The following is a 24887-nucleotide window of genomic DNA, read 5'->3' as shown; positions in this document are numbered from 1 at the left end:
TCCACAGCACAAGCAGGATCGAGTCTGCAAGCCGGGAGGGAGAACTGCAGCAACCTTGTAAGGTGAGTGCTGCCTGCAGGGTCAGGAGGCAGCAGGCCTGGGTCGCCAGTACTCGCTTTTTTCCTCTATGGAAAGGTCTTTCCAGAGAAGCTGGATTCAGATTCTCCCTCTAAAGGTGTGAGATCCCAACAGCCTCTCCCTGGAATATCATCACATCACCTCCGGCTAAGCGGCAACCCCCGCGTTGGGTTCCCATTGCAAACTGAGCAGCAGCAGAACCCGGGGACTCAGCCCTCCAGCACGCAGAGGCAGGAGGGACACACTCCCCACATTGGTGGCCCCCCCATGTTTCTCCTGCCAGCAGCAGCAGGCCTTCGCGGTGTCCCCGCCGGGTGGCAGCACAGCCCACATCAGCAGCCCTTGCTGAGGAGGCCGGCGACCCCAGGTGACTCACCAGCAGCTTCGCCATACAGTTCTGCTCCCCAACGTAGCAGAAGTCCCCAGAGACATTGGTCTCAAACCAGATGTGCTCCCCATAGACCGCGGTCTCCTGAAAGGTACAAGACAATGTGTTTCTCTGCGATGGGCATCTGCGCTCCTAAAATGCTTTGTGCAAAGGACAAGATACTGGGACAAGGCTGTGGGGTTGGAGCTAGGGGTAGGCTGGGAGACAAGATGCACAGAACAACCAGGGCCAACGTCTGGACAGAGGAAACCTCATGAAGGTGCTGCCATGCCCCACCCGTTGGAAATGAGAGGGCCCAGGAAACCAGCTCCAAGATGCACAGCCCAGCTGCAGTGTCCTGCACAGGAGGGCTGCTTCCATCACCCCCTGAGAGAAGGCATTGGGACAAACTCAACACAGGGGACCATCCTGAAACAGCTTCTGTTCTACAACCTGAGGATGTGGCTTAAAACCTGTCAGGCTTTGCCTGCGAAGGAACAGGGGCTTGCTCTTGCTGCTTGTCCCCAGCCACCAGAAGACCTCGGCTGCCAGGAACAGAAGACTTGGCAGTGGAGTAACTATGCCATCCTCCCAGGAACCACCTGTGCCTGCACAGCCTCTCTTTGCAGCATGAAGGGGTGCTGCCAGCAGCACAGATGCTGGCACCAGCTGGTGGCAACGGTGGAGGCCATAAATGTGTCAAAGCCGAAGTCACCTGGGAAGCCTCAGCCTGGGAAGAGCCTGCTGCTTCTTGGCCGGGAGCCCATTCTATGCAACACCCAGCAAAACATGCCACAACTTACACTCCAGTCCACGGTGTTGCGTATCTGCCTCTCCGAGTCGCTCCTCAGGGCTAGTGCAGGGTTTGGCTGGGCTACCATGTGCTGGAGGCTGGACTTGGCAATGGCTTTCCTGGAAGACACAGGAGGGCTGGCTATTAGATCAGAAGAGGGGGAATATGTGCAAAGATGGTGAGGCTGGACAGAAAACCATCTTCAGGACCAAGTGGCTGGAAACGAGGTGAATCCCCAGCACCGTTGGTGGAGGAGTACCCACTCCTGCGAGGCAGCCCTGTGGGATGAAGAGATGCTGGCCATGTTGCTGACGGCTCAGCCAAAGACACCCTGCACCTGGCAAAAGTTACAGCCTGGGCCTGCGGGTCAAAGCCCTCAGGGGTGACAGGTCCATTGCAAAACAGCCTGGGATGCTCCACCAAGCGCTGGTGGTGGGGCTGCCTTTGCAGAGACAACCTGGAGCCCTTGCCCCGCAGAGGCTCCCTGCAGCTCTCCCACACCAAGGCACCTCAAAGCCTGGGGTGTTTTTGGTGACCAGTACAACTGGCCAGAAAAAACGCAGCTGTTTGTTTAGGGCAAGTGAGCTTCTCCCAGGTGTGCTAGGGTGGAGGGAAGGAGCAGCAGAGCAGACCAGCTGTAAAAAGTGTGCATCTCCAGCCCACAGCCAGGCCCGGATGGCAGGAGGGGATGCCCGCAAGCCCTGGGGGCTGCACCGAGAGCATCAGAGACAGCGCTGGCCTGAGTGGGAGAAGCTCAAGGGACGTGAGCAGCATTGCAAGACACGGATGGCAGTCAAGGCCAATGGCGCCGAGCCCCTTCCCTCCTTCCCTGATGAGCCTGGGTCTGCACCCAACCTCCCCTCCCCGGGCCATCGCCATACATACAGCAGCCGGGGGCTCCAGCCGTCCGGCGCGGCGTGGTGGGCGAGCTCCAGTCCCAAGCACTCGGGGAGGGCGGCAGAGGGGTGGCCGGCTGCGGCCGCCCCCGCGCAGCGCCAGGCCAGCAGCCGCGGGTGGCCAGAGGGGAGCAGCCCGGGCCGGGAGCCATCGCTGGAGCGGCGGCGCTGACTGAGGCGGCGGTAGTGGCCCGGCAAGCCGTAAGTGGCCCGGCCATACATGAACTCGGTGGGCAGGCGGTGGGAGGAGGTGCGCCGCAGGCAGCGGGGGCCCCGCGACAGCAGCCCAGCCTGGAGTGGCCGCATCCGGGGCAGCATGGCCAGCCACCTCTCCTCCGCCCGTCGCTCCCTCCGGCCCACCTCGGGTCCTGCCGCCGCATCGCCACTATCCTCCAGAGACTCGGATCCGGAGCTGTCGGTGCGGGTTGCCCCGTCCCCCTGCTCTCCGGTGGGGATGAGGCTGGCCAGCAGGACGGAGGGACCCAACAGGTGGGCGTCGATGGCTCGCCCCCGGCCCCTGTGCTTCATCTGGACGGCGAACCTGGGGCTGAGGCATGGTGGCGTGGTGCTGGAGCGGCGGCGGGGGCTGTGGTGCCGTGGCAGGCCCAGGCAGGAGAGGGCCGGCAGCGGGGCGCCTGAGCCCCGGCGGCGCTGGGCCAGCGAGGCAGAGGGCAACCCGGCCTGGGAGCGCCGCCTGGCCTTGCCTGTGGGCACGGCCACTGCGCTGGCACGCCGCAGCCCCTTCCTCCCAAAGTGCCGCCTAAAAAAGGTTTCCATCGCACCCGGACGGTGGCTGTTAACACAGAGACCAGGAATTACATAGGCTCCACCATGAGACCCTGGGCCAGGCTGTGGGGGTCGGGGGCAGGGGGTCAGCAAGGGACAGAGCGTGGGGGACATGGTGATGCCACCTGTAACACACGGCAGGGCTGGGACCTGCTTGCTGGGTAGATGCACCACTGGGTCTCCTGATTCCCAGAGTTCCCCCGCTCCTTGAGTCTCACGGCTCAGCCCAGGGTGCTGTGATGGCAGGGCAGGTGTCACCGCCTGGCCGGGACCCTCTGCAGCCCCTGCTCACCGCTGTGGGATTGGCAGAGCCCCTGCCCTGCACCCCGAAGTGCCAATCAGCCCTGGCAACTATCCCCACCTCTCTCCTGGTGCTGGTCCACCTGGTTTTCCCCAGGGGAATGGCTCTGGCTAAGCGCCAGCCCCACCGAATTTGTAGCAAACCGAAACTAAGCCCTCGCGAATCCTAAAGAAGAAACCCAACCAGGTAAGCAAAAGCAGGTCAGGCAGATTTGGCAGGAGCTGGCTGGGAGAGCTGGAGGCTGGGAGAGCTGGAGTAGAGCAGAGGAGAGCTAAGAAAATCATCCCATACGTCCTGCGCAAAACTTCCCTCTCCCGGTAGAAAGAGCTTTACTGGGGCTCTCGAACTTTCCCTGCCCAGCCCTCGAAGCTTGACAGGCTGCCCGGACATTGCAGCAGTCCATGGAAAGCCCCGGGCCACAGGTGGAAGGTGATGTAGCAGTTTCAGTGCTGGTGGCTTGGCATGCAAAGGCTGGAGCGGAAGGGGCTGAACCTGGCTAGCTCCAGCGCTCCCCTCCTCCAGAGCTAGTGCTTTGCTCCCACCTTCCAGCCGCTGCCTCTCTTCAGCTGCTAAATAGAGAGGATTTCTTCAGGGGCAACTCAAAAAACCCACCAAGACCCACAGTTTGGTAGAAGCAAACTTCTGGCTTTTCAATTGCTACCAAGGCAGAGGACCCTGGCAGCCTGCAGGCACACACAAACCACCACTGTCACTCTCAACAATTTCCACGGTCTACCGTGGTACGGGCACACCACTCACTACTGCACTATGGTTAGCACCTGCTGTACTCGCTTCTACCTTCCTCCCCTCTCATGTTCTTTTATGCACTTGCTTGCAGGTCAGCAACACCAGAGGACCTTCAGAAGAACACCCCGGACCAAATCTCCACTGACCTGAAGTCCACACAAGCAGGAAAACTTGTCAGAAGCTTCCCTTTTTGTGTGGGATATGCATGTACGATGGACATATGCGTTATTTTCTGAACCACAAACTGGAGCTTTTGCTTAGTGCTTGTACCACAGGCAACCCATCGGGCTGCACCTCTATTTCTTTTGGAGCAGTACAAAGCTGAGTTTGCGGTTTTGGAGGTCAGGCTTGGTTCGTTCTCCTCCAGCCTGGTATGCAAGAAAGACGGCTCTTTAGTTTCTACAGCCTTGTTGCTGTGTCTGTACTCAGTAACAAAGCACAAGGAGGGAAGGAAGGACAGAGACGCCCTCCAGAGGAATCTGCAGTTCGAAAAGCAGCATGAGGGCTGCTAGAGCCTGGTTGAACTGAAAGCAAGTAGAAAGTGCAACGTCCTTAGAGGGATTTCTCAAGTCCCACCACACTGAGCAATGCAGGTCCACCCAGTGCTACCTGGTGACCAGCAGGTTAACTATCACACCACCAAGGCCTGTGCAGCTTTGCGGTGGGCAAAAGCAGGTTTTGTTGATCATGCTGCTTCCATCCAGCCCATCCCCAACCCTGCAGTGCTCCATTCCTGCTCCTTTCTCCCCATCATTTGCAGGATGATGCCCAGTAAACGATGATGCCCAGTAAACTGCATCATCACCAACAGGTCTTGAAAACTATCTGAACAAATAAAATGTTAAAAAACCCAAGAGAGAACACTGCCTGGTGTGACATGCTGCAGTAGACCTTTCTTGGCCAGCTTTAGCTGCTGGGGAGACATACTGTCCAACTACATCCCGAATGAGCTGAATGGATGCTCCCTCCTGTCCCAGATATTCTACTAGCATGAAGCTGCTGTACTGCTTGCTGAGCTGCTGCTATGGACAGGAAGATCTCTCAACACAGCTTCCTTCCTTTTTGCACGACAGTCTCGTGAGGAAATCTGCTAGAACAACCTTGGCTTGACATTTATGTTTGGGTACTAGCTGATTATAGTTCTTTTTATCTTCAGGGCTGCCTGCAAGTGGCACGCAGACTCACACTCAGGCCACCAGTGGTGAAGGTTATTACTGGGCAACCATCTGACAGCCCACAACAGCACCACGTGGCAGCTCAGATAAGATGGTGAAGATATCCCCATCTCTCGCAACTTACTTCCAATCTGAGCTCCAAATGGTGTATCGCAGGTGTTGAGAGCGGCCGCTGGCAGAGCAGATGGACAGACTGCTGGGGGTGCCCAGGGCTGATGTGCCCAAGCAGAGCTGCATGCAGGGCAGCCGGGGAACCACGCACTGGGTGGAGAGGAGCCTGAGAGGAGCTAAGCCCTGAAGCCCCTGGCCTAGCACCAACACATTTCCGGGATCTCCACTGTTTGTCCCTCAGACAAGATGGAAAAGAACCATCACCTGTTGCTGCTCTGCAGACTACATCAATGCTCAGTTAGGTAAGGAGGCTGGATGGAGACAGCCTGGCATTTGCAGGGTGGGAGGGAAAGGAAGTACTGCTGCACGCACTAGGACATCAACTCTACTTACAAGCAGCTTTGCACTATCGTTTCAATCTCATTCTGTGAATGAGGAAGGAGTCAGCAGCTCTGGTCTCCTCACGATCTGCAGCCAGAGCTCTTGGGAGGTTTTTTTTTTTTCCTAGCCAGACCCCTCAGAGCTCCTCAGCCTCCTATGCTCTCCGCTGAGCATTGGTGAGCAGAGATGCTGCTGAAGCAGGAACATGTCCTGGAGCACGGGCAGCAGCAGCGCTGCCCTCGAGACCGGGGGTTGAGGGGGCTGCTGCAGGAAGCTGTCTGGGCACTTAGAGTCTAAGGACAGAGCTAACCTCGGTGGCAGGATCTACATGCCCTACAAAAGTCAAGCAAGGATCAAAGAGGAAAAACTTGCATCCTGTAACTTCAGTGGACGCAGAGCATGTGGATCGGCTGATATGGAGATCCTGCTCCCTGAACAGCCAGCAGCCATCCCTCCTGCAGTGGTGGCAGCTCCAAAACCGGACAGGCTGACTCCTAGGGTTAAACATGCCGTGGGCTCTGCCCATGTCAGGAGGAGCTTCTTGATATTGAGCTCCATTATTCTGCTTTGCTCACTAGCCTCAAACAAACCCCTCTGTACCATACCAAACAGGCCCTCTGTGCCCTTAGACATGTACAGGGATGCTGTGCCATGTGCCTGCTTGGCCCTTCCTCTACATTTTTTATCCCCTGTGTCCCTCCAGCAGCCTGGTCTATTCCTGCCAGCACCCAGAAGCAAGAGAAATCCCAGGTTACCATCATACAGTGCCAAACCTGGCACCCCTCTCCTGGCACCGAGGGTGGCAAGAGGACCCTTCTGTAGGACACTGCTGGCAGCACAACGTACAAGCCTTGAGCCGTAGAGAAGTCTGGACTTGAAAAACACCATCAGCTCTTCCTGACCTTTCAGCAAACCTCCAGTTAGTCGACTGGAAAGCATTTTTTCCAACCACGGGGCTACAGCAAGGGAAATGAATTCTAGAGTTTTGCCCTGCTCCGTGACGAGCACCCTTCCTGACGGCGTCTGGCTGCGTCCCTGCGTCCCAGCTTGCTGCGGGTGCTGGGGAGCTGCTGTAGCACCGGAGCTGGCAGTGTGCAAGCAGCAGCCCGTTTCAGTTTACAAGCTGTCTTCCCCTGCCAAGGACACTTGACTTGCACAGCTCAACCACAGGGAAAGTGTAAGTGTTATTAATAGCCAGCTCTGCATGACACCAAGATCTCCTGGGTTGCTGCCTCTCTGCCTCCTCCCTGACAGGGCACCGGAGGGACTGAGGGACAAGAGCCCGGGAGCCCATCCAGGGAGCTGCAGCTCGTCCCCGTCCTGCTGACATACTGCCGCTTGCCTTCAGCCTTGGTTTCCATCACAAGCTTGCACCCTGCCGTCCCTTCAGTGCTCTGATACTCAACCTTCCCATGCACACTGCCGTCCCCACACCACACCTGCTGAGATCCTGTCCCCACTCTATGTTCCTGCTCTCAGGCACCAGCCACCAATCTCTCCTCTCCCTCTGGCTCCCTGGCCAGCCCTCTCTGACATGCCACAAAAAGCAACTGGCATAGATGAGGTCTGCTGAGGAAGATGCCCCCATGTCAGATGGGGAAGGGAGCATGCTGGTCAAGATGTGGTGCAGCCCTCAGGGCTTTGGGTGCAGTGAGATAAGCAGTGACTAGCAAGTTCCTAAACTCTACACACTTTGTTTCTCCCCAAAATTTCCATTGCAGCTGTAATCTCTCCTATGTCACGCAAATAAAATGGAGTCAGGAGCTCCCTGCACTGGGGACACACAGCACCCTCCAGTATGAGCACGGAGATGTGGCTCCCCGCTCACCAACCCTAGCACACGGGTAAGGAGGCTCCATCCAAACCACGAACCTTTCAAAGCATGGCAAGAGGTGAGCTATGGGCCATGCTCACCTTCTATTTTAGGATTCATTCATTTGATCTACTGCAACAAGTGCCACCACCTACACAGGCCACAGCACCTCGCTCCCAGCCTCCCGAGCTACAAGAGCATGGCATTCCCAGGGCAAACTGTGGCCAAGGACATTCTCAGTTGTACTGTCATCATCATACTGCAGAGGAGGAAATTACTGCTGCAACCTTAAGGTTGCCCTTCCAGGCTGCAGAAGGCAGTTTCTGGTCCTTGCAGGGCACTCAGAGGGGAACAGGTCCCCACCTATCTCTCAGTGGACCCGAGGGTTGATCCAGAGGACTTCAGACCTCCCTCCTAGTAAGAAAGCAAGGCAAGGGCTTAGAAACCGGCTGGTGGTCACACATGCAGCTGCAGAGGACCTCCGCCCTGCCCTGCACGTGCAGCCCTGGCAGCCATCTCTGCAGGGAGCTGCGTAGAGGCCCCTGCCAGGGCTACTGGGCTTGGACAGAGAGAGCAAGGCACCCCTGGCAACATCTAAAGGCTTTGCTAACTTGCTCAGAAGCTTGCCAATGCTACTGGGCGCTTTGGTTGAGCAACCTGGAGGCCCCAGGACTGCATTGCTTCACAAGGGACAGGCAGCAACATCAGTTTGGCCACTGTACCCATCTTGCACGTGGCCAAGCAAGAGCACAACTTGCAGCCTCCTGCTCCCACACGTACACACCTCTGCTCCACAGCATCGCAGCGGTGCTAGCGTGTGGACCTGATGCAAACACCCTGACACACCCCAGACACGAAAGGGTAATGGGATCCCTGCACAAGATGGCCAGAAGCAAAATTCACCCACGGGGTTTATTTCAGGGGACAGGAACTTCAGGGCACACCCCAGGCTGGCAGTGCCAGCTCACCATCACCAGTTCAGCATCACTTCTGAATGCAGGTACCCCGGGCAGATCACCATGCCAGGGATGAGACATGGCCACTAACTTCAACCTCACACCACCTTCAGGGTATTCAAACTCCACTGGGAGCTGGGACACCACACGGAGAAGGGGGATGGATGCAGGGACAGGCACCAGCATCTCCTTGCAGGGTGTTGTAGGCAAGGCAAAGAAACAAAACGCTGCAGCTTTGCAGCTTGCCATGGGAAGCTTCTCCAAGGGACAAAACCAAGTGGAAGGAACTGCCCAAGGCCATGCAGCGACCTGAGCGTGGTTCCTACCGACTGGCCCTGCCTTGACGAAGGCAAAGCAAAGGGATCAGCCATCCCACTCTCCTGCTTGGCCCCTCACAAAAAAATGCTCTCAAGTTTGGCTTTCTGGGAGAACGGGGGCTGGGAACAGAATGGCCTGAGATTTTTTTATAGTTCCTAGCATAACCTCACATCTTTCTGGTGGCAGATCCACCCCACCTCTCCCCAGGCTCTGCACGATGCCCTGGTGCCACCTCCCCTTCACCGCCTTCTCAGGGAAAACCTGAGATGTGCTTTAAGGCACATCTGCCAGACTAGCTCAGACCCTCCACTTAACGCTTTATAAAGTCAAGAGTTTGCCAGCCCTAAGGCTCAGAGTAATGTTCCCATTACAACAATGTGATTTCCTTCCCAAAATCCATGGAAGACAGTGTTTTGTCTTAATTTAAACCAAAGGCGTCTCCTTGGAGGCTCCTGGGCTGACTCCGGGCTTTCATATCCCTTGACAACTTTCCACCATCATAACATTATGAAGTTTGTTTGCCACTACAGTAAATAATCTGCCTCCCAGTTATCAAGAAACCCGACAGCCCTGATTTAAACAATCTGCCTCTGTGTTTGGCTGGGGAGCCAAACATCAAGACTGACGGCCTCGGGCAGTGAATTAATCCGGGATGAAACGCGAAGGGTGAGCAATCACCACCAGCGTGCTGGGGCTGAGGCAGAGCAGGGGTCGGGGGAGAGGCCGGCCATGCAGTTTCTATTTTGGTCCCATCAGCAGGACCAGCAATGCAGGCTGGGAAGGACTTTGAGAGTTTCTTTTCTCTCTCTGAGCTCCCTTTGCAGAGCGACATGCACGACGCAAAGTGGTGGGGGGCTCGGCAGGGCACCCCGGCAATTTGGGTGCCTAGCCTGTGGTTTCTTTAGCAGATTCCCACCGTCCTCCCCAGGGCTGGTCCCCTCCTTCAGTACACACAGCTCTGCACCTCCCAGAGAGGAAGGACTCGAGAGATGTGCTATTTAAAGGGAGGTCGGTCCCACAGCCCAGCTGTCTGATCCAAACTCCCCGAGAAGTCCCAGAGTTTTCCCCCTGCACATGAGGACAACATCCCGGCATGGTCAGGGCAACACGCAGCCTCTGCCCAGGGCAGCAGCCCCAGGGAGGAGGCGATGAACCCGGCGTAAAGGTAAAGCTGCAGCGTGGCAGATGCAGAGCGCAGGCAGCGATTCCCAGGACTGGGAAGTCTTCGGACCTCCCAAAGGCATGCAGAGACCTTTGCAACTCCCAAAACAAATCCAAGAGAGCCTCAGGCGCTCAGCTACAGGCACTGATAACAGAAAGATGGGAGCTGCATGCCTCCCTCCAGCCCATGGCAGGGGTCAGGAGGGGCATCCCACCGCTCCCAGCAGAAGCGGGACGCCTCACTGCCACCAGCACCAGGGGAGACGCCAGGAGCCCACAAGCCAGTCCTGCTTCCCTAAACTATCCCAGGGCAAAGTGGCCAGGGTCCAGGGGTCCTGGCACAGGCTGTCTCCCCACGCCACTGTGCTCTGCCACTTGCAGGTTCCCTGCTGCCATCCCCATGCCACACAGGCTGGCAAGGACACAGCCAGTGCCATAACGGGCAGCAGACTGGGTGGCTGGAAACATACCCCTGGCAGGGGAACACCCTACCCTTCTTCCAAAGGGGAAACAACAGCCAGCTGTCACTGAGTGCCACGGCAGCACTCGGTGACAGCCCCCGCCTCAGCCCTGGGGACAGCTCATAGCCCTGCGGGCTTGCTCCAGCCTCTGGCAGCAAACACAGCTCAGCAGGAGCAAGGCTGAGGGTCTCAGGGATGACTCCAGGGTCTGCTTCCCCCTGCCGTAACCCAACAGAATGGGACCCGGTACCTGCTCAGACCATACCCACGAACTAAGGGCTGGCTCCCCCGGCCCCCTCCCATCCCCCACCCGGCACAAACAAAAGCAAAGAACCGTGAGTGATGAGGAAGAAGAGGAGAAGGAGGAGAGAAGGGGAGAGCGTGGGGAAAAGCCCCCGTGACCTGATCCGGAGCGGCGCGGGGGTCCCTGCAGGTGCCGAGCGGGTGGCGGTGGCCAGGCAGCAGCGGCGGGCCAGCCCTCCCCAACCAAGTCCTAGTTTGGAGAGCGAGCGCTCGGCTTCTCCCTCCGCCTCCTCCCCGCGTTGCAAACCCTGACAGCGCTCGTTAAAATAACCAACTGCACTTCCTCTCTGAGCAGCCCCCGGCTGAGGCGCATGCACAACACGGGGCCCAGAAAGAGAGGGGTCCCCCCATGGCACCCTGCCGCCCTCTGAGCACCCAACTGCAGCTAGGGGATGCCACTGCTTCCCTCGGAGAGCAAGAGGAGGATAAGGGGAAGAACCCGCCAAGGAGGCGATTCTCTCCTGCCTCCTCGGGACCTCAATAAAGATCCAAGGGATTGCACAGCTCATGAGAGCTGAGGCGCTTGCCGTGGAGAGCCTGTGTTTGTGCACAGGACGTAACTTGCTCCTGAGTTACTGACAGTGTGTGGTCCGGGCAGGCTCCACAGACATCTCAGGAGTTTTTTTACCTCCCCTTGTTGCTGCAAAGCCCCCATGGGACCTCTGGCAGCCAGGCAGGGGACCTCCCCGTCATGCTTCATTGCTATCTGGGTCCCCCAGCCGCCCCCAGGGACCTGCTCCTGGCCAAACACAACCCAGCTGCCTTTCGGGGCCACAAAACCCATCTCTGCTTTGGCTTTTGCCGAGAGCGGAGGGGGGGGGTCACGTCGAAGGCCAGCTCGCTCCACCATACCTGCAAGGGGTGAGTCACCAGCTATTGTTATTTTGGTCATTTACCCGGGGATGGGAACCGATGGCCATGCACGCGGCCATAGTGAGTCAGCGCGAGTGGCCACAGCTGGGATCTCGTCCTTTCACACCCTGCCTCCTCCTGCCTGCCCTTGCCTACATGTCATGGCTAAAATTAGACGGGGAGATCTTCTTCTCTGTGTGTAGGAGCGTGCGTGCCTTTGGACCGTGCCCAGTGCTCCTTGGGGCCTGGAGAGAGACTACAGTAAAATGATCACAACAAAACATCAGGGGAGGTTGCTGCCAGCACGGTGAAAGCAAAGGCAGCCAGCTGCCTTTCCCGATGGGTATCTTGAAAGCAGTTCACAGGAAACCATTAACCAGAGGGGAGCCAGGCCCAAAGGCTGAGCCACCACCACCGCTGCAGTCTGTGTCACGGCAGAAGAAGCGAGTGGCCTTTGCAAAGCAGCGGGAGCCCAGGGTGGGTGAGGACACGTGAGCAAACCTCTTCACCACCAAAGCTGCTGCAGGACTTGCGTTCGGCCCTTTTCTCACAGCACCGGAGGGGGAAGAGAAGCTGTAGATACCCAGGGCAGGCAGGAGATGTTCATCCCTGCTCAGCCCTCCCTCTCCTCAAACCCAGCAGCTGCTGGAGGATGGAGGGCTCTGCTCCTTTTGGAGTACATGTCCTTTGGACTTCTCTTCCCAGTGCCAGGAAAAGGCCAGTTGCCACTAGCAGCTGAGCAGGTCCCAGCATCCTCACAGCCCCAGAGCAGCCATAGTGCCAGCTGTAACCACAGGAGGAGGAGGGGCTGCAGAAGGGCCCCTAGTCCATTGCTGTTAAGACCTACTTACTGGGACTGGCAGGATGTTTTATCAGAGAGGAAATTAAAATCGTGCTATAACTAGCTGCCCATTTAGAGCAAAGATGCCTGGTAAGAGATATGTACCCAGCCCCATCTCCCGCCAAGAGAGCTTCTCTCCAACTGCCCCGTGCCCATCCTGCTCTCCCTGTCCCCCGCAGTCTATGCACAGCAGAGACCCCCACTGACACCACCCGCTGCTCCTCATGGCCACCATAGTCCCACCTTGCTCCTGGGCCAGCACACCTGGACTTGCAAATGCAAACAGCCCAGAGGGATGCTGGATGCCCAGAGCGGACTCTAGCTGGCCCCCAAATCCCTCACACGTCAAGCAGACCAGCAAGAGACCAGGTCACTGGTTCTCCAAATCCCTTTCCCTGGAGGCAGCAGGAGTGGGATGCCCAAGAGCCCTGTCTTCAAGCCAGCCAGGCAAACCTTCCTGCTGCCGTTTCTCTTCCTTCCCCCTGTCACTCACCAAGCCCTCACCCTGCAAACACGCACACAGGCGAAGGGGAGGCAAGGCTGACCTTTGGCTACCCGTGCTGTTGTCACAGTTTTCAGTCTGCCACGTTCAAGCAGAAACCACTGCTCTGAGCCATGAGGCTGCCCAGCCCCACGCAGCCCTGAGCAAGGCTTTCCAAGCGAGGAGAGCCTGATCCCACGCACCTGAAACCACAAGTGGCAGCCCCTGCAGGTGTCTGCAAGGGGAGAACTGGTCAGCATCCCTGAGAAACCCAGCCCCCAGTGATCTCCCCCCCTGCAGAGCCAGAGGCTAAGACAGGAAATACACATTTCTGCATCCCAAGCCTTCATCGTGACCCTATGACTAAGCAAAGCACATGCCTACTTACCACCAAAAAGGCATTTGTTGGTTTAACTGTGACCCTGTTACTGATACGAAGTCTAATCTTTGGTTTCACTTTTTCACCCCGTGGCAGCGAGCTACTGAGTCTTTTTCTCCCTCACCTCATGTCAAAATTAAAGTGACGCCTTTTAGCACTGTTAAATCTATCACTTCTTGGTTTTGCTAAATGTCAGTTTATCCTTCTGCTACAAATGGGAGGGCAGGAGAAGTTGATTTTTTTTTCCCTCCTCCACTCTTTTTATTGTAAATGCCCTCAGCATATCTGCTTTTATGTGCTTCCTTTTTTCTCTCACCCTAACACTCCCCCATCTACCAGCTTTTGCAGCCTCACCGATGGGTTCTTTCCTCCTGCCGTCCTTTGGAGAGGAGATCCCAGTGGAAGAGGCACTGCCGATGCAGAGAGTAGACCACTGTCTCCCTTCCCGGCGTGGGCTAACGCTTCACCACAGACTGGTAGCGCAGGGCTACCCGACTCTGCTCCCCAAATTTCTCTGCTCTCACTCCCACAGGGTGACACCGGGTGCTCTGGAGACCACTGGAGCAGGTGTTGTTGTATGGCTCCGAGTGCTACTAGGACATGCAAGCCTGCGCAGCTTTTGCCTCCGAGCATCAGCCAGCCCGCGGCAGCAGCTGACAAGTTTAAGCCAGCAAGCTCACCGGCCCCTTCACCCTGGGCAGCACAAAAAAGGCTCCTCACAGATGCTTTGCAAAAGGCCTCCCTTGCAGAAGAGAGGAAAGCAAAACCAGGAGCGAGGAGACAAGGCCAGTGACCCTGCAGAGAGGACGTGCCACAACACTCAGCTGAAGCAAGCCCCAAGGAAAGGGCCGGAGCTGCACAGCAGAGCATCAAAGAGCGACCGTGCCCTCTGGTGTTCAACCCACGGCACGTTGGGCCTCTCCAAAACCCAGCCACCTCCCCTCTGCAGAGCACTAACCGGCCGCACTGCCTCTTGCCCCTAACACCTCCAACCACGGGACTCGCAAGCAGCACTGGGACAGGAGACTTTTATATCTACAAGGCTGGAGACCGAGCAGGAAACTCGGAAAGGCCCAGGATGCCATGCAGACGGAGCGATACACAGAGAAACCGTTTCGGAGAAGCCAGGAAGCAGCAGTCCTCAGTGCATGTCTTTTGCTACAGCGCTTCTGCATGGCACTCACACAAGCATAGCCAAATCCTGACCAGGCTGACGTGCTGCTCCACAAAGACCATGGCGTAGGCAGCCTGGGAACTCATCCCTACCTCTACGTTTCCGCAGGAATGCTCGTGAGCCCCCAACACCATGGCTAGCCCAGTGTCATGGTTTTGGCTGGGATAAAGTTGACTTTCTCACTAACAGCTGGTACAGAGCTACATTTTAGGCTTGGGATGGGAATACTGTTGATAGCACACTTATTGTTTTGGTTGTTGCTAAGCAGTCAAGGCCTTTCCAGCTCCTCATGCTGTCCCACCAGCCAGTAGGCTGGGAGGGCACAAACGCTAGGAGGGGACACAGCTGGGACAACTGACCCCAACTGACCAAAGGGATATTCCATGCCATGTGACATCATGCTCAGTATATAAAGCCGTCAGAGGAGGGAAGAAGGTGGGGAGGGAGACACATTTGGAGTTATGGCATTTGTCTTCCCAAGTAACTGTTATACGTGATGGAGCTGTGCTTCCCTGGAGATGGCTGAACACCTGCCTGCCGATGGGAAGTAGTGAGTAAATTCCTTGTTTTGCATTGCTTGTGTGCATGGCTTTTACTTTACTTATTAAACTATCTTTACCTCAACTCATGAGTTCTCTCACTTTTACTCTTCCGATTCTCTTCCCCATCCTGCCATGGAGGGAGGAAGTGAGTGGCTGTGTGGTCCCAGTTGCCGGCTGGGGTTAAACCATGACACCTAGGTATCAGCTCCCACACAGCAACTACATCCCAGCAATCGTGACTGCCTCCCAGGCCCTGGGTTCCCATCATGTCTGGCAGCCCCAGCCCTACTGAACTTCAGGCTGCTTCAGCCATTTGGCTAAACCACCCTCTCGGCGTTGTCATCTTAGGTCTTCAAAGTGCTTAGCATGCACAGGCTCTAAGTGTTATGGCCCTCATGCCCACAATGGCTAGGACATAGAGGAGGAAGACCTCAACTGACCTTCATCCCAAACACCAGCAAAACAGGGGCTGCCATGTTAGCTGATGAAAGTCCGGCAGCGAGCTGCCCTCTAGAACAAGGTTAGTGACACAGGCAGGCAGCCTGGCTTTCGGCGGCCTCGGTTAGTGCAGACAAAAGAGGGTGACGTGGGGCAAGACGTGGGTGGGAGGGAGGAGAGCTCTCGAGCAGAAACGTTGCGGCAGCTGCTGGGACTGCACAGCCTGCGCAACCCAATAAAATTACCACGTACTTATACACCGCTGGCCGGTGCTTTATCCTCCTGGATCCCCATCGGTTGGGCTGGCTGCCCTGGAGACAAGGGAAGACACCTTTGTGGGGCAGGTGGAGTCTAGGGATACAAAGAGAGTGGTCAGCAAGCCCTCCCCATAAATACGCCTGGCCACCTGGCACATGGCACTGTTCCCCCCCTCCACGGCTTTGCTTCCCCAGTGCCAACCCTCCACCCCACACGCTCTCCCCACAGCCCTGGCATTTGCAGACCCCAGGGGTCCTAATGGCACCCGGGCCACCACTCCTGCTGTCAGCCATGGAGGTCAATGCAGGCAACATGCCCATGGAGCTGGGGTCAGCAAGGCCGTTTCTCCCTTCAGAGCCACCCAGCAAACATCAAGCACCACACTCCTGCTTCTGGGATACTAACCCAGACCCATCCAGAGCAACCTCCAGCCTGACCCAGCCTAAGGGTGCCCAGACCCTGCACCTCCACAGGGTGCACAGCTCAGGGAGCAGGGCCAGGCTGGCACAGAGAGGGAGCCCTGCTTTCCTCCCTCCTCCCCTGCGCCAGCCCGGCTCCTGGCAGCCTTCACCTTGACCGCTGGGCCTGGGCATGGATTTGAATTTCAAATAAATCATGAAGGCACCCGCCAAGCTTTGCATGGAGGAGCATTGTTTGGGCAGGGCAGCTGCCTGCTCCCAACCCTCGGCCCCTGCACGCAGGCACCGAGCCCTGGGAGCCCCGAGCCACCACCAGCCAGTGGCTGTGGAACAAAGCTCTTGGTGACCCAGCGCAGAGAAGGAGCGCCTTTCTTGGGACCCCTCCAACACCCACCCCCACCACATCTGCTTTGTTCAAACGACAAGAAAACTCGTGGGCCGGCAAGGCCGTTGTTGGAGCCCAGGCGGTGGTCGTCGCCAGCAGTCTCTGCTGGAGCATCCCCTGGCCCCAGGCCAACCTGTAGCCCAGCTGGGAGCCGGGTGCCTCCGATCATGCACCCCAGCAGCTCTCACAGGACAGGTGCCCTGCCACCTCTTAATACCGCCATCTGCCAGCCTCCGACGGGTGCAAAATCCCTGCAGAAAACATCTCCCTCCCCCCCGCCCGCCACATTTCAGCAGCAAGCAGCTGCCGGGCGCCTGCCACCAGAGTGCCCCACGCCATGTCCGCTTGCGTGGTGACCTCTGGCTCACGCGGTAAGAAGCTTAGCGCGGGATCCAAGTGGCTCCTGGCCAGGGCCGGGGCAGCAAGGCAGGACAAGATACAAATAATCTGATCGAGACGGAACTTTCACACAGAGGGGCCAGCACGTGGCCGGCTGCACGGCCTCCTGCTCCCTCTCCAGGCTGGCTACGGGTCATGTCTGGAGGCTGGGAGCTCGGGAAGAAGCTCTAAGGTACTTCTGCCCCATTACTCTCCATCCTCATCCCGCCAGCGAGCCCTGCCCTGGAGAGGTGGTGGGATCCCGCCAGCCAGGGGGGAGCAGGCAGGAAGGAGTCCCCCCACTCTCTGGCTCCACACCCGGGCTGCCAACGGTAAGCGAGGGACGGGCTGTTCTGGCACCCACGTTTCCTGTGGGAGCCGAGCTCCGCCAAAACAAGGGGAAAACCCTCAGCAACGAGCCTCTTCGTTAGCTCTCCTGACTTCCTGGGACAGCCAGCCAGCAGGGGCACGTGACTTTCTGCAAAGCCACAGCGTGTTTCGGAGCATGGACTGCTCCCGCCCCGCAGAGAGCTGAGCTGCGGCGGGCAAGCAGGGGAAGGGAGACGGGGTGAGCAGAGCCAGGGAAGGGGTGAACACCGAGCTTTTTTTCCCTGCTGGTCGTGCGTGGGATTTTCACGCCTCTCTGGCTGGGACCCCCCTCTGTGAGGCTGGGACCAGGCTGCAGTGCGGCTAGAGCCCGCCACGAGCCGGCATCCTGCCACAATGCCCGTGAGGTGGACTGAAGGCATCTCCCACTGACTCAGGGCACGTGGAGGAACGGGCGGCAGCCAAAGGTTGGAGGACCTCTGGCCAAACCTCTGGCCCCAGGGAGGGGCTTCCCACACCAGTGCCACGTACCTACCACCCCGCACCCGCGCCTTGGGCAGCATCCCCTCAGCCCCCCAGAGACAGGTCCCCAGCTCCTACTGGTCCCTGCCAGCTCTCCTCTGAGATGGGGGATGCTTCACTTATTTCCCCAGGCCCTGGTCTACTGGGAAAGGCTGACAGCCATGAGATGGGCAAAGCTCAGGCAGGCTGTTCCCAGGAGCGGGAGCAACGGCTGCAGGTAGAAACTGGAATTGGCAGCTTAACCCAGACAGCACAACCTGCCCAGCAGGCAGGGCTGATGCCCATTAACTCCTGCTGTCTGGGATGGCAGGAACTGCGAAGAGGTCCTCTCACTTAGTCCCTGGTGTGATGAGGAAGAGTTTCCCCTGGGGGCAGAGCTCATGGTTAACTACAAAGTTAACACCCCCAGGCATCAACCCCTAAGCCACAGGCAGGAGGATAACAGTGCTGGGCCTAACACATATGCCAGGCAGAGACCAGAGGACTCCATCCCCGCTGGGCACCGGCCTGGCCAGCACAGCCTCATCACTTGCCTTGGCAGAGCTGCACCCTCCACCTGACGTCCTGATGTGGAGGAGAAGAAAGCCTCCCAGCTCCCAAAGAGAGACTGCAGCTGCTGCCAGGCCTGCAAGTGGCAACAGAAACACAGGGTATTACTTTTGTAATACTGGAGAGCCGGCCCGGGGAAAGCTCCGGGACTTGGGATTGCAAAGACAAAGGCATTTATTCCCTTGGAGTCTGGTGCCAGCTCAAGAACCAGCAGGACAAGTTTCCCCTATTTCCACACCTTGTCCACGTCCCCTAGTAGGTCCTGCACCAGAGTCCCTACCTCTAAAATTCTCCAGCAGACGCAATTCAACTCGTGCCAGCCCCCGTCTCTTCTGAAAAGGATGGTTTTTAGGCCCAAGGGTCAAGCCTCAACCTTCAGCCCTAGCTCAGCACCTCAGAAGTCAGCACTCATTTACAGGAGCCAGGAAGCAAGCGAACGCATGGCTGAAAGGTAACTCAGGAGCTTCAGCTCACAGAGGCACCTGGGAGAAAGAAACCAGAGCTCCACCGAGAGCAGAGCTGGAAGTTATATTTAGAGGCTTTGCCAAGTCTCTGGGGAGACTGTCTGCTCCCCAGGGACAACACCATGATGAGAGAAGGAAATCCTACGCTGCATCCCCCACTGCCTGCCGGAGCTCAGGTTGCCTTCCACGAGAGCATCCCTCCCATCCCAGAGGGCTGGCATCTGCTCTTAGTCCCCAAGAGGATTCATGCAATCCAACAGCCCCCAAACTCTCGCACTTTGCAACATCCATGGCTCTGCCTCTCCCCTCTTAACACTATCTCCTCGCAAAGACCTGTGCCCGCTCCCAGTGCCCCGCCTGCCCCCCCCCCGCCCTTCTCTTCCCATCGTTTTGGGTCAAAGGAGGGAAGAGGTCCCGTGTCCTCCCTCCTCTCAACGCCTTGAGTAGATTACAGGGTTTCCTGGAAGGGATGCTCCAACTCCTAAGCAGATTAGAGGTCCTGCCACCTTCTCCAGTGTGGCTGCACAGCACCGCTCTGATTTCGGGAGGGCAGCGGAGTCACCAGTGGGTGCCTGGGGCTGGAGAGACGAGGCAGGTGGCAAGCAGGGACCATGCTAATGAAGGTCCCAGCCTCTGGGAGCAGCCAGGATCCCCCCTCTCTGATCCTTCCCTGTCTCATCCCAACAGCCCCACTGGGAGGCTAGAGCTGCTCAGCCTGCCCAGTGCTTTTTTTTTTTTTTTGCCTTTTTTTTTTCCCCCCCTGGCAAGATCAAAAGTCCCCCATGGGAGGTCAGGCCCAGAGCAGAGAGCGCAGAGCAAACATGGCAGCAGGAACAGCTCTCCCGGCACATCCCGTCTGCCCTGCAAACAAGCCCAGGTGTCACGGCAGGGGACAGCTGGGGACTCCCACGGGTGTCGCTGGCCTGGGCCCAGCTAATGCCACCCATCACCTGGGTGAGCTGGACGGGGAGCAGAGGGTGGAAGGTTCCAGAGCTGGAGGCGTGCAAAAGCTGCATGTGTGGAAGAGGAGGAGGAGGAGGAGGAGGATTGCTCAACCTCGCTGGCAGCAAAGGTGCATTGTGAAAAAGCCTGTCCCGAGGTAAGTGTTGCTCTCAGCCTGCCAGCACACAGATTGCAAACTTCAGGCTCCTCACCACCATCTGCCTGCCAGGGGGCCTGGGACTTACCCCACCGCACAGCCCCTCTACTGCACCCATGCTCGGGGAAAGAAAACCCAAAGCCCTGCGCCCTGGCTGGAATCGCTCACCGGCCAAGGGCCAGCAGGTTGGAGGGGACGCGGCGGTGCCACCCTGCACAGCAGGGATGAGGAAGGCTGGGCTACTGTCCCACCGGCACATCTCCCACAGCTTTCACATGGGCGCGAGCGTCAAGCTGAAAGACAGACAGTGACAAGAGACGTCCCAGAAAGACGTAGGCGGGTGCTCGGCTCAGTTTCTCGAGTGCCGTTTACCCACATGCCGTGCCACCCACAGACCTTCCCCGGGGCAATGGCAGGTGCCCTCGGGCTCGTGTGCAGGCTCCAGAGCTGGGCTTGCCAAAGGACCACAGCCAAAACCTTCGTCCCACGCTCTCTGCAGGGCAACTGCCCACCAGCTGCCCCGATGGCAGCTACACTCCCTGCTTACGCTGCCGCAGCAGACCCGGCCATCACACGCACCTCCTCTGAAGGGAGATGTGTTAAAGACCCTAAAGCCCTCGGGGAAGACCCATTTCAGCATCCCACCTCTCCGGCACGGGGGAGAGCAAGAAAGGGGCTTTGTGCCCAGCACTCGCTCTCCCTCCCCAAGTCCCCCCATGGAAAGGGTAAACCGTGTTGTTCACTCACAGTACAAGAAACGGGGCACCTAGGAAGGAAATTTAATCCTAACCACCTATTATCTGATCAGCCCCAATCTCTTTATCAGCCCAATTAAAAGAATTACCCATCCGTGGCCCGGATGCACGTATTGTGCACTTGTCTCCGTCAGCTCTGGAGCCAATTACTCCACCCTCCTTTAAGGCAATTACAAGGTACAGAAATAAGCCCGCTTGCAAAACACAGAGGACTAACACATCGCCGGAGGCCAGAGCTTGGGGGCTCACCCCTCTCTTGCTTCAAATCCCCTCGGGGCTCACCTCCCATGAGGACAAGGGGGGCTCCCTTGCCATTTTGTGGACCTGTCCCTCGCCTGGCTATGGCTGTGCCTCCCGCTGTCAATGCTGGCAGAGCCCAGCAGCATGTGTCTACCTCAGGAGACCTCTCTCCTTGAAGCCAGGGCTCTCCAGAGACTCACTGCCACCAGTGGGCAAGCTCCTGCCCATTGCATAAGTTTCCCATAGACCTGCTTCCCAGCCACGTACAGCCTGGCTGAAGTACAGCATCAAAAGGGGTGCAAATTTCCTCACCGATGGCTGTTGGAAAGCATTTGGGAGGTAGGAGCTGGCTGTACTTTTCACCAAAAGAAAGTGCAGCAAAGCCTTCCCCCGCAATTCCCTCAGAGGAGGTGGAACTTCACGTCGCCCTTGGCTCTGACACTCAGGTGGGCACAAATTCAGCAGCATGCAGCCAATTATCCCGCACAGCTTCCCAGCAAGCCCACCTCCCACGGATATGTGTGGGAGCCCCTTCCTTCTCGGAGGCCCATGGGAATCTCTCCTTACTCCCCCGCAGCTCAGGGTGCTGCATTCATCACCCTGAGATGGAGGAAACTGCGTCCACCATCAGTGGATGAAAGTGGGAGAAGCATCCATGCACCAAACAACCTGATGAGCACTCCCAGCCATCCCAGCGGACGTGCTGGCCCCCTCCAGCCCATCCCACTTTGCCTCTTCCCGCACACATCCACACTGCAGAAGGTTGCTCACATGTGCAGAACGTCTCCTTGGTGCAGGCTCTGATGTACTTTGCAGGAACGGCAGCCTGAACCCCTGGGAGCCAGAGACAGATGCCATACAGTACTGAGGACAGGCCAGAGACTGACAGGAGCTCCAGGCAGCCACTGCATCAGCTCTGAAACCAGAGCAGAGGAGAGCACTGCTCCATGGTGGGGTGACCTTGCAAGCCCTCCACTCCCATCTCCAGCTTCGCTGTGGAGGTTGAAATTGGGGCCTTTCCTCTCCATCCAGCACCTGTGACACCACCCGGGAGCACCGCATCCTGCTTTGGCCCCCCCCGGTACGCCAAAAATGCAGATGAGCTGTAGCAAGTTCAGCAGAGGCCTACGAAGTTGGTTGAGGGCAGGAGCTATCAGATACAGGAGAGCTGAGATAACCAGGGTGGTTTGGCCTGCAGAAGAGAAGGTTAAGGGGGAATATTATTGCCATTTTCAGCTACCTGATGGGAAGGTACACAGAAGACCGAGCAAGATGCTGCCCAGAGGTGCACAGCAACAACCTAAGAGACAACAGGCACAGGCTGCAACAAGGGAAACCCTGAATAGATATCAGGGAAAAAAAAAAAAAAGCAGCAGGAGCTGAAGCATGGGAGCAGGTGCCTGGGAAGGCCGTGCAGTCTCCACCCCGGTGACACTCAAAACTCAACATCAGCAGCCTGATCAAATTCGGCCCTGCTTCGAGGCAGCAAGGTGGGCCAGGTGACCTCCAGAGGTCCCCTCAGACCTCAGTTATTCAATGTTTTTACACACCTCTGGATGGCAGGGGCATCCTTTTGCTTATGCGGGCCGAGAATCCCACAAATCCTACGAGGCCAACGGCAAGGCTGCAGGATGCGCAAGGAGCCCAGCTCACTCTGGGGAGGAAGCGAGCGAAGCTGGGATCCCAGCAGCTGGAAGCTGGGATCCCAGCAGGCAGCACTGGACCGGGGCAGCCATTGCCCCGGCGCTGCGGGACTGCAGCCGAAGCATGGGACGGGTGTGCGGGGATGGAGACAGGCGATGCTGAGCGGGTGGAAACGAATCCTCCAGAGATGAGTCTCTGCCTTCTCTGGGGAGGAGAGCGGGTGCAGCGCGGGCGATGCTTCCCAACTTCAAGAGCTCAAAGGGAGGAAAACGCAAACTCGCCCCCCTCCATCCGTCCATCCATCCGTCCGTCCCCATACCACGTCCCGCATCCCTCGGCGGTCGCGCTCAGGCGGTTCCCGACTTTATAACCGGTGTCAGCCCCCTCCGCGAGGCCGGGGCTGGCGGGCTCGGGACGCGGCTGCTGACGGCTGCCCGGCGGCGGGAGGCTCCCCTCGCGCAGAGGCGAAGCAGCGGCTCCGCAGCCTCCGTTCAGGATGCTCCAGCCGCCCGTGGCCAGCCCCTGCCCCGGGGGACCGGTCTCCTCCGTCCGTCACCCCCCTCCCCTCTGCCGCCAGGTGCCAGGGCGGCGGGGCAGGCGCTGCCCGGAGCCCGCCCGCCCGCCCGTCCCGTCCCGTCCGGTGCTCACCTGCGCCCGAAGAGCTTGAGGCCGGTGAAGCGCTTGTTGCTGTGCCGGCGGCCCAGCGGAGGCGGCGGCGGCCCCCGCTCGGGCTCGGCGCCGCCCGACGCCCCGGTGGTGGTGGCGGCGGCTGAGGAGGAGGAGGAAGAGGCGGAGGGCGAGCTGCCGGGCGGCGGGGGCCGCGCCGCCTCCATGGCCGAGCTCCGAGCTCGGCGCCGCCGCTTATCGCCGCCCGGCGCCAGGGGAGGGGACCGGGGGCGGGAGGGGGGCGGCGCGGCCGGCCCGGGGCTCCCGCCCCGCCGGGACCGGCAGGAAGTGCGGCCGCGCACCGGCGGCCCCGGAGGCCGCGCCGGGCCGCCAGCGCCACCTGCCGTCGCCCGGGCCCTGTGGCGAGCGGCGGGTCCGGCTCCGTGGCCCCGTGCCCGGCGCTGCCGGCTCAGGAAGCCGAGTGTCAGCCCCGCCGCTCGGGAAGAGGCTCGGCGGCAGAAGCGGAGCCTTTCCCCCCCCGGCCCGCACTGCACCCCCCGCCTCCTCCTCCGCCTCCCATTGTTCGCCGCCGGACGAGGGGGACGGAGCCAACAGCCCCGCCGCCGCCACCGCCCTCTCCGGGGACAGGGAGCCACCGCTGGGGCGGACACCGCGGCTCCCTGCCCGCGTTTGACCCGGCCCGGCAGAGCCACCGGCCCCGCTTCTCCTCCCGGTGTCCCGGGGGAGCGGCCGGCGGGGCGGCAGGGGCTGGCCTGTTCCGCGGGGCCGGCAGGGCTGGGGCCGCCTGCAGCGAGGAAACGCGCTCCCCGCCTGGCAGGGGCGATGGGCAGCCCTCTTTTGCATGGAAAATGAGCTGGCCGTGATGGCTGCTTTCCTCCCGCTCCCCTAAGGGTGCCAAGCCAGGCTGTAAGCCAGCGGCTGCCCGGGCAGGGTCCCAGCTGCCAGCCCGGCACAGCCGCTCATGGTGACCCATATAACCTCTGGGCAGGTCCCGCTGTCCACCTAGAACACCAACCGCTCCCAGGAAGGCTGGTGGGGATGGGGACACCCCTTCCAGCTCCCAACGGCTGCAGGAGGGACACGACAGCCCAGGCAAAGCCCCAGTGACCCGCTGCACTCGCAGGCTCAGGGTGGAGAGCGGCCTCTGACATCCCGGCTGGGGAGGTTGTGCTGCGCAAGGCCGGTGCTGGCACCGGGAGCAGAGGAGGGGATTGCTGGCGAGGCACCGGGAAAGCACGGGAAGCCTTTCCCCCACCCCCCGAAGCGCAGGCTGTCAGCACCAGCCACAGCACCTCGGCCCCCCGAGAGCAAGAGGAAGGCGGCAGAGCCCGGCTCGGCGGCTACCTCGTATCTTCGTCCCCCGGAGGGCTCTGGGGAACGTCCCAGGAGCGGTGCCGCCACATCTGCCGCAGCACGAGCTGATGCACTCAGCCGACCCGGGGTTCACTCTCGCTCTTCCTCCCCCGGCGGCCGCTTTCCGGAGTCATCCCAAGGGCAGGTCCCTGGCAGTGCTCCGCCGCCCGGCCGCCCACCCGGGGCTCCGGCTTTGTTTGCACCCTCCACCTGGTTCCTCTCTCTGCACTTCCTGGAAGTGTGAGGGCGGCTGTCATCGCAGCCTGCTGCGCTGCACTCTTCCCCCGGCAACCCACGGCGCGGGGGCTACCTGGGCCCTCTCCGGAGAAGCCTCGTGCGCTCCCTTGGCAAGCAGGAGCACGCCCTGGCGCGCCGAGGAGGCTCACCTCCCTTGCCGGGCGGCTCTTCAAAAGCCACTGGGCTTGAAACAGCCCCCTCTGCCAACGCTGCCCCGGCACCGCCATGCAAACGGGGCCACGGCAGCAGGGTTGTCCTCCTGCAGCCCACCCTGTG

General features: G+C 59.2%; 1 protein-coding gene across 8 annotated transcripts in view; it reads right to left on the bottom strand.

Annotated features, from left to right (window-relative positions):
• DGKZ (diacylglycerol kinase zeta) overlaps positions 1-24566 on the bottom strand; it is a 46192-nt gene extending 21626 nt beyond the window's left edge. For 2 of the 8 annotated variants that reach the window (XM_054199833.1, XM_054199836.1), the window contains exons 1-3: positions 23043-23267; positions 1249-1357; positions 455-550 (exon numbers count right to left, since the gene is read on the bottom strand). In XM_054199833.1, coding sequence (XP_054055808.1) covers positions 455-550; positions 1249-1357; positions 23043-23227 — 390 coding nt within the window. In that variant the 5' untranslated portion in view covers positions 23228-23267. Of the gene's footprint in view, positions 1-454; positions 551-1248; positions 1358-2123; positions 10647-10746; positions 10895-15606; positions 15706-21521; positions 21958-23042; positions 23268-24365 lie in introns of those variants that run through there. The other 6 variants (XM_054199828.1, XM_054199829.1, XM_054199835.1 and 3 more) reach the window with 5 other exon arrangements.
• Positions 24567-24887: the final 321 nt, after the last annotated feature.

This window comes from Rissa tridactyla, chromosome 4 (assembly GCF_028500815.1).
Source record: "Rissa tridactyla isolate bRisTri1 chromosome 4, bRisTri1.patW.cur.20221130, whole genome shotgun sequence".
NCBI classification, from domain to species: Eukaryota; Metazoa; Chordata; class Aves; order Charadriiformes; family Laridae; genus Rissa; species Rissa tridactyla.
The sequence above is the reverse complement of the archived record's forward strand: the minus strand, read 5'-3'. Positions and strand labels throughout refer to the sequence as shown.